The 16,955-nt window shown below is 46.0% G+C and overlaps 1 protein-coding gene across 9 annotated transcripts in view; it reads right to left on the minus strand.

Moving 5' to 3' along the window:
• The window catches only part of qkia (QKI, KH domain containing, RNA binding a), a 72,212-nt gene that overhangs the window by 13,330 nt on the left and 41,927 nt on the right, over positions 1 to 16,955 (minus strand). For all 9 annotated transcript variants that reach the window (XM_079369403.1, XM_079369402.1, XM_079369401.1 and 6 more), the window contains exon 4: positions 15,427 to 15,570. In XM_079369403.1, coding sequence (XP_079225529.1) covers positions 15,427 to 15,570 — 144 coding nt within the window. The remainder of the gene's footprint in view (positions 1 to 15,426; positions 15,571 to 16,955) is intronic.

The following is a 16,955-nucleotide window of genomic DNA, read 5'->3' on the forward strand; positions in this document are numbered from 1 at the left end:
AGAAGGCGAGACCAGCCTCTTTTGCGATGCCGATTATAAAAGCAAGAGGGAAGATGCCGAAGCTTCTCCATTTCTCTTTTCTTTCCGTGCACAGACGGTGTCTCCTGGACTAAGTATAACAACAGTCTGCTGCTCTATTCACAGGACGATAAGGAAAGAAAGACGTGGTAAGGGACAGAGCGAGAAAGGAAAAAAAGAATGAGGGCTCAGAGTTAAGCCCTCCCCTGAGACTCCTCTTCAACACCGCCACAGAGAGAGGAAGAGAAAGAGCGAGGTTAAGCAAGAGAAAAAAGTGACAGAGGCTGGTCTCCCTTGACTAAATATAAGGCAGTGGCTTCAGAGCAGTCACAGTATTCAGCTGTGTTTGTGTGTGTGTGTGCGCCTGTGCAATATTTAGTGTACCACAGAGCTGCCAATTAACAGAGCAAGGAAATGTTCTCTACTGCTTTTTCTCCTTGGCTACCTCCACTGTGCTCAGTCTCTGTTCTTCTAATGGGGAGGCTGCAGGCACAAAAAAATGACGGATTATTTTTCGACATGCTCTTTCATGCAGAGACAACAATAAGGCCAAACACAAGTGAAGCATCATATGTGATTTAAAGAATAATATGATGGAAAATGACGAGAGTAAACGAGTGCATTCCTCAATCATTCAAATTTAATTTCCATCAAACTTAAAATCTCGTCGACACTGACGACGCCCTTAAAACACTTTCTCCTTGGCTCCCTCGCTCACAGCTCTGGAGGTGAGCTAAGGGCCACTTGACATTCAGAGTCAACAATAATAACCTAGCTGAAGCTAATTGAGCATGGCCCAGGTCAACAGCTAACAATGCTAATATAGGCAAGTTAACCCTCTTCAACGGAGAGACAAAAATCACTGCTAATTAGATGCTGCGGGATGTGTGTAAACACGTGTTCACATGAATGAACGTGCAATGGAATAGCTGCCCATCACATCGAGTGAATATCAATATCTCTTAGTTGGGCTCCTTCTTGGCATGGGCTGCTTCTTAGCCATTTACAGCATAAATGTATGAATACCTTGAGCTCTAAATTCAAATGATGGATCGCGCTGAATGTGTTACGCTTTCAAAGCTTCACATAGTGGCAGAAATAAATCAGACATTCCTCGTCGCTGTCTAAGGAGAGTTGTACAAACACCACTCACTCTTTCCCGAACACACAGGCCTGCTGTCTCCCGACCATAACTTCCACAGCTCCTTACTTCTCTACAAAGCACTCCTCCAGGTGAGCCAGGTGAGCAATGAGTGCAAACCAGAGAGACAGATCTTTAGTGAAGACACCAGCACACCACTAACGTCTTCAAATCAGACAGAAGAATGAGCACATGTAGAGGTGAGTTGGTGTTTATGTATGAGAGAGAGAGAGAGTACATGTAGGGTTAGCTCCACAGCAGGCTACATAACAGGACAACTGCATGCTGGGAAGTGATGTTAGGGCTGCGTATGTGTGTGTTTGTGTGTGCTGTATGATGATGGATCTGCAGGGTTGTTGGGGTTAAATGTGTGCGGGGCAAGGAGGGGTGCCACCATCCATCCAACTCTGCATAGGTGGCGCGCTGCCTGCTGAGAGGAGAGAGACTAAAATAGAGGGCAGTGAGAGGGGAAGAGCACAGATGCTGCTGCAAGGATGAGGTGTGTGCTGCTGTGTGTGAAATGTGTGTATCCCCCAGTGGAGGGGGGGTGATATAGCTCCATCTTCTCACTAACATAGTTTGTTAGCTAAAGCGTCCAAACCCCGGAAGATTATTTCTGTTTTACAAGTCAAACAAGCCAATTTTTTTTCTCTCCACATCAAGATATAAATTCCCCGCTGCCAAAATTTGGCAACAGCTCTCTGTGGACGTTTTAGAAGGGCTGGCAGTGTCAGAGCTGCACAACGAGAAAGATGGCTGATCCAAAAATGGCTGCAGACAGGGCGCTGTGAGATCAGAAGAATCCAAAACGTTATGCTTGGGACACCTCTGGAGTGGCGTGGAAGCAGCCCTCTGCGTGTTGAGCCAGCTTCCTGCCACAGATTCACAGCCAAGATGAATGTTTGATGCACAGAGCCGGAGAGAGCGGTTAACACTTTAATGTTGCCTTGCTTAAGGTGTTACAGCATTATCAGACTCCTCAGTCGGTGTGCAGCCCCCATAATCAAACATTCACTCAGATGTTGGGACCCTGCATGTAATGCATGGGAATTCCCAGGAGAGGGAATAACTGCTGGATTATAGAATGAGAGGGATGAGTAAAGGAAGTTTTTCCCTTATCGTCTCGTAAGTGTGAGCACGCGTGCACAACATAACAAACGCACACATCCTCGGCACGCTTCTGTCCGTCAGCGGAAAAGCCACTCAATAAAGCTGCTCTATCCAGAAGAATCAGATTCAATCAATGAGGCCTATTTGTGAAATCAGCAGAGCGGGAAAAGCCATCAGGGAGGAGCAAGACGGAGGAGGATGAGGACGGGAGGGAGGAGGGTGGTGAGCTAAAGTAGGTGAGCCGTGTCCCACTGTCGCTACCTGACAGCCCTACGATGAGGTCACGAGATGCATGCTAAATCACTGTCATGCCTCACTCTCCCCATCAAAACTTCTGTGTATGTTGATGAATACAAACTGTAGCTAATGCCAATTTTTTTTTTGCAGACAATAGAGCTGATGCTTAATGCTATATGGCGTGTTTGTAGTGCGTAAGCAACAGATGAAGTGTGTCTCAGAGTGTTTATAGCGCTGCACTCTTACACTCCACCCTGACACCCCGGCTCCAGGCCCTTTGCTATCTATCTCACCCAGAGATAAACACAACAGGCGCCTGGATTAGGTTGGATGAATTCGCTCATGTCTTTGGCTGCAACTGAGGGGGAGTTTTTTGCTCCTATCTGGAAGGAGTTACTGTCTGTGCAGCTCAACTCTGCTGGGAGAGACGAAATGATGAGCAGCGAGAGAGATGGATGGAAAGAGAGGTGGAACAAAAGGAGGGGGGGGGGGGGGGGGGGGGGGGGAGCGCTGCAGAGAAAAGAACAAGAGAAAGCGTGAATGATTGTCTTTGAGTTGGTGGAGAGATGTGAAGGAAGACGAACGGGGATAGACGGAGAATATAAGACAAGAAAAGACAGACAGCATAGTGAAAACCAATTTGTCTGTTCCCCAGTGGGCTGACACCGGCTACGGCCTGCTTTCCTTCTCTGGCCTCACTGCCAGTCATCACAAACAGACACATGCCCACACACACACACACACGCACACACACACATATATACATCTTAGGCCATAGCAGGGCCGGGGTCAGGATCTCTCCAAACTACTCCAATTACCTCAGCAGTAAACACAGCCTGCCCCGGCTGCCTCCTGGGATACAGAAAGAGGCAGAATGTGTAGAACTGAGAAGAGGGGGGGGGGGGGAATTTAGCAGAGTTTAGAGGAGGTGTTGGTTCTGGGGGCCTGAGAGAGGGAGGAGTAGATGACTTCATGGAGAGGGGTGGATCTGGTAGTGGCGGCAGCTGGTTTCTCTCCCGTTCCCCTCCTTCTCCTACCTCCCTTTTGGTTTCCTTCCCAAACTCTAACATCTGGAGGAAAATGATTACTCTCGCCACGCTGCCAAGGCGACTTATCAACAATTCCACACTCTCCAGAAGCGGACGGGGAGAGGAGAGGAAAGGAATGAGCACTTGTAGCAAAGCTTGAAAACATCTCCACGCTAAATAAATAAAGTGACAAGGAAGTTTAATCGATCCAAGGCAACGAAAGCAAACTTGGAAGCTGGATTGGGTAAACACATTCTCAGCAAAACCTGATTCCCATGTTTTCATAGACAAGACCATAAAGCAAAATAAGTGCTCCGCAAAAGTTACAAACACATCAACAAACACACACACACACACACACACACACTCTGTCAAGGCAAAAAACAGATTTCCAAAGTAAGAAATACTGTCCATGTATACAAAACATCAAACCTGTCTTGCTTTTCAATGGTATCAATCAATTACAAAGTAGAAGTAGGCTTCACAAACACAAACCCTCTTTCCTTTTCTTTTTCAAAAAAACTCCTTCAAAGAGTGTGCTGGAGTAAGTGCTTCATGGCCTTCCTCTGATTCACCCATGCATTTTCAAAGGCAATTTTCTTTCCTCTGCTTTTTCTTGTGAACATATCTGCCAAGGGAATCAAGCCTCAACTGTATTTTCCTTTTCCCCCCAGAAACACCGTGAAGGCAGCAGCTCTCCTCCCTGACTGTCTCTCCACCGTCAGCACACTCGTGTAAAGCCTTTTTATTTCTCCTTTACTCTTTGGCTCTCCTTCTTTGCTCCCAGACAGCTCTGTTAGCGATGTGCGCCATTAGTCATGCTAAACCACAGAACACACTAGCTCATTAGCATAGAAGTGAACCTGACTCCAGTCAGATTATTACAAACACATCACTGCTGCTCCACCCCCATTACTGTCAATCAACTTAGCTTACAGAGGTTGAGTTGAAAGTGGCGCATGAAAAAGTCAGGAACTAACTCTTCTGTTAATTCTTCACTTTCTGCGTCTTAGCAGAGCTCCAAACACGCCGAGGCCTCCGAGGAAGAATCCTGCCTCTGTTCCCGGCTCTTATCCCCAACATGCTAAGTAAATATGGGTGGCTGACACAGACTGAGCCGTGGTGTTGGCCCTGGCTCCTGGATCTACGGGGATTAAAGAGCTCTTTATTGTCCTGAAGAAGAAGGAAGTGGGCAGCCTCGGTGTTCTGTGCTTGTTCCATCAACATCAGCTGACACACACACACACACACACACACACACACACGCGCACACACACAGTGCCAACAACAAAAGAAAGGAGATATAAAGAGAAGGGGAAAGAGAATGTTTTCCTACCAGCTCGCTGCACTTTCTTTAAATGTCAGAAAAGAAAAAAAACAACATTTTTTCTCTCCCATTAAAGTCCCTTTTAGTCGCACAAGGGGGAAAGCTGCGAGGAAATTCTGAGCGATTTTGTTTATCCTTACAAACTGGGCTGGTATTCAACGTAACATAACAGCATTAAGAGTGGATTAAAGTTCATATAAATAACCTGGAAAAATACATACAGATTTGAAAAAAGGATTTAGATGTGTTATTAAAGCTGGCTGGCCTGCAGCAGCTTTGACAAACAGATGATGTTCGAGGCTGAGAGCAGGAGGGATCATTTAGTCCCACCATGTTGTACGCCAGAAAAACAGCTGTCCATTCTCTCATCATCATCTGCTCGCTGCCTACCAACTAAACTCCCTCTCTTTCCTCCGCCTTCTCCGGCTATATTCCCACCTTCACTTTCAACCTCCAACCTCACGCATGCACCTCGATTCGGTTTCTCCGTCTCCACCCCGTTTCTCTTTATCCCTCATTCCACCCGGCTGACAGTCGCTGTATTGTTCTGTCCCTGCGATCCTTTAATGCCATCCAATCGAGCAGGGAATATCTTGAAGGGATTTGGCCGGGGATGATTTGGGAGCTTTAAATACTGCTGGGGGATTTGCATCATTCAGAGATCCTGACTCAGAGCTGATCGCTGGAACCTTCTCATGAAACACGGATCTAAGAACCTCCTGAGAGACGAGAACATTTGGATGCATCTAACCTGCACGTTTGCAGGCGTCCAAGGAAGACAAGTTTTATGTTTAGACGCGTTCATGTGGCCTCTTCAGTTAGTTTGGTTAACAGGTCTTAGAACACCCCTAAAACATATGTTTAACAGGAAGGACAGATCAGAGCTCGATTCATAAACGATGCAAACTGAGTTTCCTCTCCAACAAAAAATATGTCACCATGTCACCCAATGACAACTTTGACAGAGATTCTTTTCATGATTTGGATCACTGAGTAGCTTACAGAGATAAAACCAGGTCTGCTTTAAGCCCACACAATGCATTTCCAAAAATGATGGTGTGTTTTCCCAGTATTACACTGATGCGTGCCTTCTCAAGCAAGAAAAAAAAAACATTGGGATTTCAACAAATCTTTCAGATGAGAAACAAATCATGTTTGTACTTTCATTTTCAGCGCCCCACTTAACTCAACCCAAGTTCCACCCTGGGAAAACCAGTCAGTGCGGTACACAGCAAGTCAAGTGTTGCAAACATCACGGCTAACAGACAACAATAGTTTTGAGGGAGAAGAGAAGCTGCCTGATAAACAAAGCAAGTGAACCCGAGTGAGATAAATTCAACACTCGATACACATTGAGGGAGACAAAGAAAGCTATCAGTGCAGGGTCAGCTGGTGGGACTGCGAGAATGGAGTCTGAAATGAGTTGAGCGACGGCTGGCAAAGCGAGTCATCAGACTGAAGGAGCTGAATTTGATGGGCGGCCTTTGGGCTCTCTAAACGCTCAGCTTCACACAATCCTATTTTCCCTTCCTAAACACGAGGACACATGGTCACTGGGGAGGCAGAGATGAAAGCTGTGTGTGTGTGTTCACTTTGCAGATGTTAGGAACTTGGCCCTCCTTAGACCCCTGAGGAAGTTTAGTAACCACTGCAATTGGACGGTGTGTATGGTGGAGTGAATGAGGGAGGCAGAAAGACAATGTGCTTGAGTCTCAATCACCATTGGACCTTTGGAAATGCAGGGTCCTACAAACGGACCCCCGAGCATCTGCACCAATGAAAACATCCACACAAACACACACATCTGCATTTGCTGGCCTCTCTGTTGGGGGATTAAGGAGACCTTCAAAGAGAGGCAGAGAGAGATTGGCTTGGGCGTGCAGGGTCCCTGTTCCTTTCCTACAGGAGGTACCAGGGCAGATTAAAAGTGCCCGGGCCTCTCAGCCCACCTCGTTACCGCCCCCTCTTTCTGGGCTCTGTAGTGGGACACTTAGAAAAGAGCCCGAGGGAGGGCCTAGTGCAGCCAGGTGGATTAGGAAGGAGGTCATTCTTCTCTGATGTGAGGGGGGCCCGGGTGCTTTGGGACCTGAGTGCATGTGTGAACTGAAATTAAATGGGCAGTACAAGTGTGTAATGCAATTTAGTGAGTGGTGCAGAGGGCGTGTGTACATGGCATGCCCCTTCACGGGGGATCTCAGCTAATGTTAAAATCTAGATGAATGAGACGGGGGAAGGAACAGGACTGCTTGTCCTCGGAGGGAAGGAATGAAAGAGGGATTAGCGACAGAGAGATGTTTCAGGAAGACATTTTGGCCTTCTTCAGCTTGTTGGACTCAGTTTTACTGTAAGGTAAACACATTTGTGTATCTATGGTTTACTGTTTGCATGATTACAGCTTCAATTTGTACATGGCTGTTGAAAATTACAAATATGCATGTAACGATGCGTCTCTCACACCAGGGATTCTGTGAATGACAGGCCGATAAAACAAACGGTCAAATGTCAAAACTTCTGACTGTTTCCCCTGCTTTTGAGTCTCCACCACTTCCTGCAGCGAGCTCTGTGACCAGACCCGTGATGGAAATGGGAACAGCCAGCAGAGTGGAGTTCAAAGTCACATAATCGGTTTTCTTGTTCGTATGTCACAATGTGTGCACCATATCATATTTCTGAAACACAAGCCTCAAAGCTAATGAGCTTAATATAGATCTGCCCCACGGGGGAGATGCACACGTGAGTATAGTTCTATCCATTCTAATAAAAACTAAAAATCACTGAGGACAACAAAGCGCCGGCAGTTTGTAGGAATTTATCGGATTATAATTAACATTCATTTCAAAGACATGGTGGATCTTGATAGTGGCAGTCTGCATTGGAATGTTTTCTATACGTGCTTTCAGCCTCATATACGAGGTAGAAGGGCTGAGTCCCTGCAGGATGAATGCTTTTCAGATGTAGGATCAGGAAATGAAAAACAGGAGGAGGACAGGAAGAGGGAAGGTGGCCAGGCTCAGGCAGGTTGTTCCCTGCAGGGGACAGTGTGTCTTCAGGGCCAGAACCACCTGTCCAGCCCTCAGGAGAGCCAGCGAGCTGGAGATGAGGAGGGTTGGGCAGATGGAGACTGTGATGGCAGCAATGGCAGGGGAGGAACCCTTGGGCCCAGACCAGAACAAGTCCTTCCTGTTGGGTTTAAGCTGACAGCAGGGACTTGGCACACACTGAAAGCAGCTCAATAGGTACTGCATGTAGAACAGCAACAGAAATCTTAGGAGGAACATGTGTGACATGGGAATATTGATATTTTGTCCACATACATTACTACAATTGTTTTTCAGACATTTTCTCCCTAAATAATTCATAAAAACAGATTTAAAGCAGCAGCAGCAGCAAAAGAGAGAGAGAGAGAGAGAGAGAGAGAGAGAGAGAGAGAGAGAGAGAGAGAGAGAGAGAGAGAGAGAGAGAGACAGACAGACAGAGAGAGAGAGAGAGAGAGGTTAAAAACAAAAAGATACAGAAAAGACACGGTGAAGGGGGAGAGAGAGACAGGTAGAGGGCGATCAAACCAATGATGTCTTAAAGCTAAATGGAGTGATGTTTTAAATACTGTACGGCCCCATAACATGACATATGACAACTGAAAAACAACCACAAAGAGGGTTTTTTTTCAAGGTGGAGGGAAAACATTTTTGGTGGGGGGATTCCAAACGAGAATCGTTTCTAGCATGACTAGACAAAGAGTAGGATGGAGGTTTCCCTTCCTGACCTGCTTAATACAAAAATAGCCTCCTTTGTCCTCTCTTCCTGTCTCAGAGGTACAGAGGGAGGGCCCAGGTAAAAAATAGCTCCCCGCTTCTGCTGCCAATAATCCTTTCTTTCCCAGTGTGGGTCATCTGTGTGATGTGACCGCCTGCGCGTGTTTTTATCTGAAACTCGGGCTGGACTGGGAAGGCCGTCGTTGTCTACTCTGAGTCTGCCTTCAGCTGTTTAAAGTCAATGCCAGTAATCAGTCAGAGGACTCGAGCCTTTCATCACTGCGTCGGTGTCTGGAGTGCAGTTAAAGGGTCGCTCCTGGACCCAACACTGCCAATTATTTATGTCCCTAAGAAGGTCAGTGAAAAACCAGGGGATGCATAAAGGTGGTGTTGCACGCATCAGTAAATACTGCCTCGTGGAACAGCCAATCACGGACACTTCACACATGCTAAGCAATCATGTGACATTCAGTGGTAATCATTATTGGCACAAGTGTCGGAATAGTCATGTCTGTTTGCTGTGGTAAAACGGTTTAAGTGGTCAATTCTAATTACCCACTTATCACCTCCAGATCATTACTCGCAGGTGATTTGTATATCACACGGTTTAAGTGTTTGCTCTCCTGGTTAAAGGGTTTCCAAAGGTGTCTGTGAAGCGCCCGTCTCAGACGGATTAGCCGGGCGCGGGGAGCAAAAGGCCGCATGAACGAGAGCGAAGGACGATGATGAAAGCGGTGGACAAGAGGATGGTTGAGAGTCAGAGGTCACTCCACTTCCTGACGAGAGTGAGTCAACACCAAGAAGGCCACACACACACACACACACACACAATATGGCAAAGTAAGAAAACAGCATAACAGCATTGAGGGAGGGGCACAGTGATGCAGTCTCAAGTAGAGGTCATCAAGTCAAGGAAGCCAATTAAAAAGATGATTAACATTCATGTGGGAGATGCAGTGTGTATGTGTGGGGTGGGACGGGCTCAACATCCTCACACACACACACACACTGTATATATAATGAGAGCAGTGAACAGTTGAGTCCAGCCTGTTGTAACTGCGGTGTCCTGGGAGGTGGAGATCAGGAGGTTAATATGATCCAATCCAGCTCCTTCATTAGCTTGATGAAGGTAATAACAGCCTACTGGGACAAAGAGGCTGCCAGGTTGTCTAAAAGTATCTACCAACTGCCTGCTCCAAACTCCTCCAAGCCTACTTCAGCGTGCTGCCAGAGTGAGATAACGGCCACTATAGTCATTTGTTAGGTGAACGTGCACACGGACGGACAACATGGTGGACAAGAACCTTGTTAAAGCCTTGATCCCTTTGTGCAACTAGCTCAGAAGCAATAAACCAGACATCCAGAGACGATATAAACACAAGCTCGTAAAAAAATAAATAAATATATATATGCATCACCTCCCATGTATTATGATTGCAAAGAAAAAACATGACTGGTGTAGCAGGCTCAGAAACTCTGTGCTCTTCCTCACAGATGGTAAAAGGTAGATAAGGTTTAGGAATAAATATACAAGAAGGATATATTCATCAATATTATGAAAGTAATCTGCATTAGTAATGGTGAAAAGTCACCATCCGAGCTGATCAATGAGGCTTAATGAGAAATATGAGCTTCTGATCTCAGGGTAGGGCTGGATATCATCCATGACATACGATGTTGGGGGAAGATTAAGAGTAAATAAGGGGAGAATGGTAGTGATAGGTAAAACTAACAGAGAATAAACATCATTAATTGGAGAGGCACACATGGATGGCTGCAGCCAGATGGTGTTTTGTACTCATTTGTCAGACACTAGTGACGGGGGGAGAGAGAGAGAGAGAGAGAGAGAGAGAGAGAGAGAGCTAGAAAGAGAGAAGGAAATACAAAAAGGTGTTTAACGATTGCATAGTCAGTACACTGCTTCCTCGAAGAAAGACTTGCACTGTTTAAACGTAGCTCTGCTTGTTCTGCATCATCGTCTCAGTGTGCTTTTCCTGTCTGAGTGGCTCTGATGGCGCTGCCATTGTAGCTCTCTGCCAAAGCCGGATGCATACTGGCGAGTACAGACACAACACCCCGCCGATCGCCTGACTTGGCGTCCATTAAGGTCCATCTGTCTGGATTTTACAAAACACAATTTACTGTATGTTCTTCCTCAAAAAAGGAGGTCTGTAGCAGAAGGAGAGCGATGAGGAGAAACAGAAGGCCAAAGAGAGCAAAAGACGGGAAAGGGAACAAAAAGGTTGGCGTGCAGGTTTGCCCAAAAGATAAACTTAGTCTTTGCCCGGGAGAACTACAATGAGACCGCTGTGCCAAACACAGAGACTGATGGAGAGTGCTCACTTTAAATAAGCTGCCAAGCTAGTTTATCAAAATGAAAAAGTGGAGCAATTAAACCACCTCCTACTTTCCATAACGAGAACTAAAACTACACAAGTGAAAGAGATACTAAAAATAGATCGTTATGAAATGGGCATGAAAGGATGAAGGGGGTGGGGGGGGGGGGGGGAGAGATGGAGCCCAAGAGGGAGCATGGAGGAAGGACCAGGTTCTCAAAGTGTGCAAATGGAGAGAAGTGCTCGAGGCCGCTGTTCTGCTGCTAGCATCCTCACTTTGTTCTCGACATAACAGTTTCATTCAAGGAGACACTCGGTTCTCCCGGGCCAAAGTGCAACTGTGCCAGCTAGCTCTTTCTCCGTGTGCTGCATTCTTACCCAACCTTTTCTGCAGCTGGTTGCTTTTCAGTGTGTGTGTGTGTGTGTGTGTGTGTGTGTGTGTGTGTGTGTGTGTGTGTGTGTGTGTGTGTGTTAAAAGATTCGAGGCCAGCCTCTTACCTCTTTTAATGTACTGTAGGTACCTTAAGGCGAGTGCCTGCAGTCAGCACAATGAGGGAAATGTAGAGCGGCTAATGTAGCATTGTTGAAAGCCATCGTAGGAGGCAACCTCAGAGAGCACGGTGTTACTTTAAATCCTGCAAAGGACTGTCCCAATACGGGAGGGGACCCACACACACACACACACACACACACACAAAACGTGCAGTTCATGTGACAGAATCGCACGCTTCATTATGTAGATTAGCATTAATTATAACTAAAAAGAATGCAAAGGTCAGAGCAGCCAACAGTGTTTAGCCAAGACTCAGCACATGTGGAAGCTGGGTGGGCAACTTTGGAGCTACAAGCTAAAAAAAAAAAAAAAGATAACTCTCTTAAAAAGTATCCCGCCGGACAACAAAGTCAAAGCTTCTCCCGTCCCCAAACACATGAAGCCCAACTGCTTCAGTTCAGTCGAGTTCATGGAGCGTTAGGGTGCAAATGGAGCGACTGTGCAGACTTGTACAGGTCTGAGGGAGCCACAAATACTGGACTTTTTATTTTCTCAATGTCTTTGTTTAGTCTCTGTCAGGATGTAAAGAGTATTTCAACACATATACCAAAAGGGCTTTTATGGTTAATATCACACCCAAGCTTTAATCAAGTTAATTTGATTAACTGACACAAAGGCAAGAAAGGTAGACAGAAATCTGTCTGTTCTTCTCTCTTATCCAGTAAGTGGTTCTAATGAGAGAATTAAACCTGCCTGCAGAGTCCAGTGTTTTGTATTTCCCAGCTCTTTCAGGGACAGTACGGTGAAGTGGAATGGGCCGGTCTGGTTACAGCTCTGTGAGTATCTGAGTGGAGGTTAGCTGAAGTGCAGAGGGGCTGCGCTGCTGGCTTCGTTTGAGGGCCTTAACCCAGACCTCAGAAGGGATGAGCCTTGTAGTCAGTGTGTATGTGTGTGTGTGTATGTACATGGATGCATGTGAAGGCGTTTTTGCCAGCATCCGTATCCACGCGTGTGTGCTAGTGTAAGTGTGTACCAGGCCGGGATCAGTGGAGTAAATCCACACTTGAAAGAGTGGCTCAATCAAGCTCTCCCACCCATCTCCCCCCTCTGTCTCTCTCATCTCGCCGATGTTTCCCCTGCTCCCAGTTCATGGAGAGTTGAGGAGTTCAGAGAAACACGGAGCAAAAGAGCGCTACGGAGGGCGAAGAGGAACAAATGTGAACCTTGAGAGCCATCCAACAGATCTGTCTTCCAACAGTCCATCAATCTTCGGGTAGGTTGTGAATATTGACGAAATGTTACACATCATAAACGTTTGACAGATTTAGACGTCCAGTGCTCGAGTGCAGTTACGTAAGCAAGTGTTTCTAGAAAATCTTTATAATATTCTGCATCAACTTCAAATCTTCTCCTCACCTACATAAACGCTATGAGGCAGTCTGTTGGGTCACTGTGTGCTCACCATAACTGGTTAAGTAAAGGCGTTTCCATGACGCCACGTTCCAGCTCCTAACCCACAGTGAGGCAGTGATGAAAACTGTGATTATCGAGCCTTCGTCTTTCATTTAACAGCAGGTTTGCAGACTAAAACAACACTCTAACCTCCCTTTCATAATATCAGTCCTGAGCCCGGTCAATGACGGGGTACAGCCTGTTCCTTGAAAGAGAATTAAAAAGCGTGACCCTCGTTTGGTTTCCCGTGCGATTTAATAAAAGAGATTTTACGCTGCCAGTGTGGAAAAGATGCCCTTCATCAGAACATCGCATACCCGGCGTATAGGCACTCTAATCCAATCAAGTTTAGCATGATAAAGGACATTTACTGCCGGCCTGCCCTTCTACCCGCCCACTAACGACACGTGTGCATGCACCAGCACTCAATGAAAATATAGTGCCCTTAAGAGCTCACAGGTGGATAATGCAGCAGGCCAACATTCAGGAGGAGGTTTTTTTTTTGTTTTTTTTTGCAACTTATTCCATCAAAAAAAACCGACATCATTGTTCTATTGACATTTAAACGAGCCATCCTCCAGGCCAGTGTCAGGCCGTCCAGTTAAAGTGCATTAAGAGTTGGGCTCTTAATGGAAAACAGACTGAGGAGATGAATGTGTAAGAATATTGTATTTCCTGAAAAACAACACAGTGACATTTCTCCTCCACATAGAGACAAGCACAAAACTTCTATCTAATGGAGGGATCTTTTCATTACGTCTAAATGAACACAGATGCCTTGCTTGAAGGAAAAATGGCCTCTGGTGTGCTGCAGTGGGTCATTAATTAGCTCTATAAAACTCTTACTTGAATTAAGGGGAGAGATAAACTTTTTATGAGCCGGATTTCATTAGTGTCTCTGAAGTGCTTTCTTCTGTTTGTGTAACAAAGGAGCGTCTCCTTAACCTCCTAAATGGTTCAGGTAGTGAACAACCCGATCATCTTCAAAGCTCTCGTCAGGCTGCGTCGAGATTTCTCAAAATGTGCCGGAGTTATTTTTGTGGCACTCCATTCAGATGAGAGCTGGATGCCGAGAGCTGTCATTGATGCCAAAAGGGGGTATTGTTGTGTGTCTGCACGTGTGTATTAACGGTGACTCATTCTGCACCAGAGAGGCTCCCTTTGGTGAGTGTGTGCGCGCATGTTTAAGTGTGTCAACATCCACTGCGTGTACATTCAGGCTGCTGGAGATCTGAAACACTCAGAAACAAAACAAGGGCCCTGAAGAAGTGACAACAGGCCGTAAAAAGGAGAGACGCCTTTGTCTCCAGAAGGACGTGAATTAAAGTGCTTCCACGTTGTGAGGCTCAGACGGATCGTTCTAGACCCTGACATGATGGCACCTCTAGTGTCAGATCTTATGAAGAGAGAGGTGAACAGAAAAATACATTCAGACTTTGACATGATACTAGTAACACTAGTACACTATTGACACCCGTTTCATTAAGTCCTGAACACTTAGAATTGCTTGTTGTTGTTCTGGATTAACAACATTGCCAGGAAGCAAAATGTCAACACAACACAAATACTCTGACTTTTTGATTTTCTCTCGACACTGCGATGTTAAGTATCATATTTGTACAATTTAGAAAGTTCTCTCTCTTGATGCAGCTTGAGACTAAATGAGACTGAAGATCCTTTCTGCAAACAATTAAACATGTTTACAACCTTAGTAAATATAGATGTCGTTCCATTCTTTTATTCTGAAGTCTTTCTCCCCTTTACTTTTAAAATTCAAAGGGTCTAAATCAGGTGATTGCTCCATGTATCTAAAAAACATAACAGCTTGACTGAATACTTATATTACAGCTATGGGATCAACATCATGGAGGACTAACATCGGCCTCAATGCATCAATTTTCCCCCAAATTAAAACAACACTGAGCATAATTCTGGATTAATGGGATGAAGTGCATTGAGTAAAGCAGATTAACACCATTACTGTCAAGCTATACTGAATCTCTTGCATTAAGCTGGCCCCATTTCCCAAAACACCAAGCCCTGTGCGTTGCCACCTGATGGTAAACCATGGCCTTCAGCTGCCGTGTCCACCTGGTCACCTCAGTAAACAGCGGGAAAAAAACTGCAAATTGTTTGCCAGACTACCAGCAGACATCACCAGCGGCTCAGTATGTGAGGAAGTTCAGGCGGAGATGAAATGTGGCAGTCGCAGGAGGTGTTGCACTGCTAGCTATGTTTTTTTCCACTCTGCTGGAGGCCCAGCCAACCTGTTCCCCTGGTCTATATATATGGAAGTAAACAGGATGCTAGCAGTGGGATAGAGGTGATGTGCCATATGTAGCCCCATCATCCTGTTGTGTGGACTGAGATTGTTGAGCATCTCTCAGCACAATTAAATCAGAGCTAAATAAACCGCCTCCTTTGCATCAACTTCCTTTGGATCTCAAATCACTGTGGCGAGCATTAAACAGCCGGTCAAGCCACGGGCGGCCCCCACTGTGCGTGTGTGATGGGTGTGTCGTATGTACTCACAGCGGGTACGAGGAGCTTCTTGACCTCCTCCACTGCTCTCCTCATCTTGAGCTCCGCTCTGGCCTGTGAGTCCTCCACTGTGATCAGGACGTGAAGGTCTTCGTTTAGGTGTTCCCAGTTTGGCTTCCCTCTGTTCTGCTCCTCCTGGACAGAAGAAAAGAAAGAAGAGGGGAGAGACGGTGAGTGAATGTGACAGAGTGGGTGTGTTTTAAGCACCAGTGCAGCAACACGGCGTATCAGAGGAAGCCGAGGCGAGAGAAAGGCATACACAGAGGACGACGGAGGCCCTGTGAAGAGAAGCGAGATGACAGGAGCGGCCCTTCAGTCAGCTATTTAGCTTTAACTTTGAAAGGACACCTTTCTTTAATAGATCCCTCGCTTCACAGAGACAAAGACGACAGCTAGCCCTGCAGCAATTAATATCAGTGAAAGATGGATGGGTGGAAGGATCAGAGAGAGATGGATGAGGAGTTTTAGCTGGTAGGAATGGAATCATGATACATGGATTAAGTTCCACAGGGTGTGCTTAAGGAGTGTGTGTGTGTGTGTGTGTGTGTGTGTGTGTGTGTGTGTGTGTGTGTGTGTGTGTGTGTGTGTGTGTGTGTGTGTGTGTGTGTGTGTCTCCAACCCTCGACTGCCTGGACACTATAGTTTGGGTAACAATGGTTCTCTGAGGGAGCCGTTTTCCCTCCTCAAAAAGCAGCGCCAAAGCACTCAGCAGGCGCTAAATTGTAGCACTAGCAGTACCTGAAAAGCAAAATGGGTTCTATTCAAAACCATAATCACCGCTTGATATCGTTTCAACACAATCAAACAGGAAGCTGTTTTATGCTTTGGATTGTGAAGGGCTGAGGTTTGGATATTTTGTAGTTGTACATTTCTCAGGTGCCTTTGTGAGGTGGCGAGTAACACTCGACTCTTTGTGAAAAGGTAACGAGGGAAATGTAAGGACAACGATAAAAGTAGCCTCATATTTGCAGAGCTTTTGAAACATGCAATTCAATTTAGCATAGCTACTTTCCTCCCTCTTTCTGGTCGACCTGCTGACAGTGAAACACAACAAGCTGACACTGAAAGCGCTGTGAAAGGCTTTCGAGGTTGTATCACATGTCACTGTACAACCACGAAAGCCAGCGGTTTGAAAGCCGACTACTCCTCCCGGAGGTGAGGAGCTCGAGGTTGTCGGAAAAAGACAACCTCAGACTCTCTGATGTGTGACACCACAAAAAAGAAAAAAAGGGTTATGAAGTTATGGTGGTAACATCTCATTTGATGCTGATGAAACAGAAATGTCAAAGACTGATTTTGGATTTGTGTTTTGTTAATCAAAAGGACATCAGTGTGTCAAATAGTCCACTTCATCTCGGATGTCTGTGCTCCTGCTGTTGGTGCAGGTTTGAACAGCTTGTTCATGAGCAACGTGCCATTTTACCCCGCCCACACTCACCACCTCAACTTCAGATCAGTGCTCATTTGGAAGTAGTGATCCACTGTGATTGTGCCTTGATTGCAAACAAGGCGTTGCAGTG

This window comes from Symphodus melops (genome assembly GCF_947650265.1).
Source record: "Symphodus melops genome assembly, chromosome: 19".
NCBI classification, from domain to species: Eukaryota; Metazoa; Chordata; class Actinopteri; order Labriformes; family Labridae; genus Symphodus; species Symphodus melops.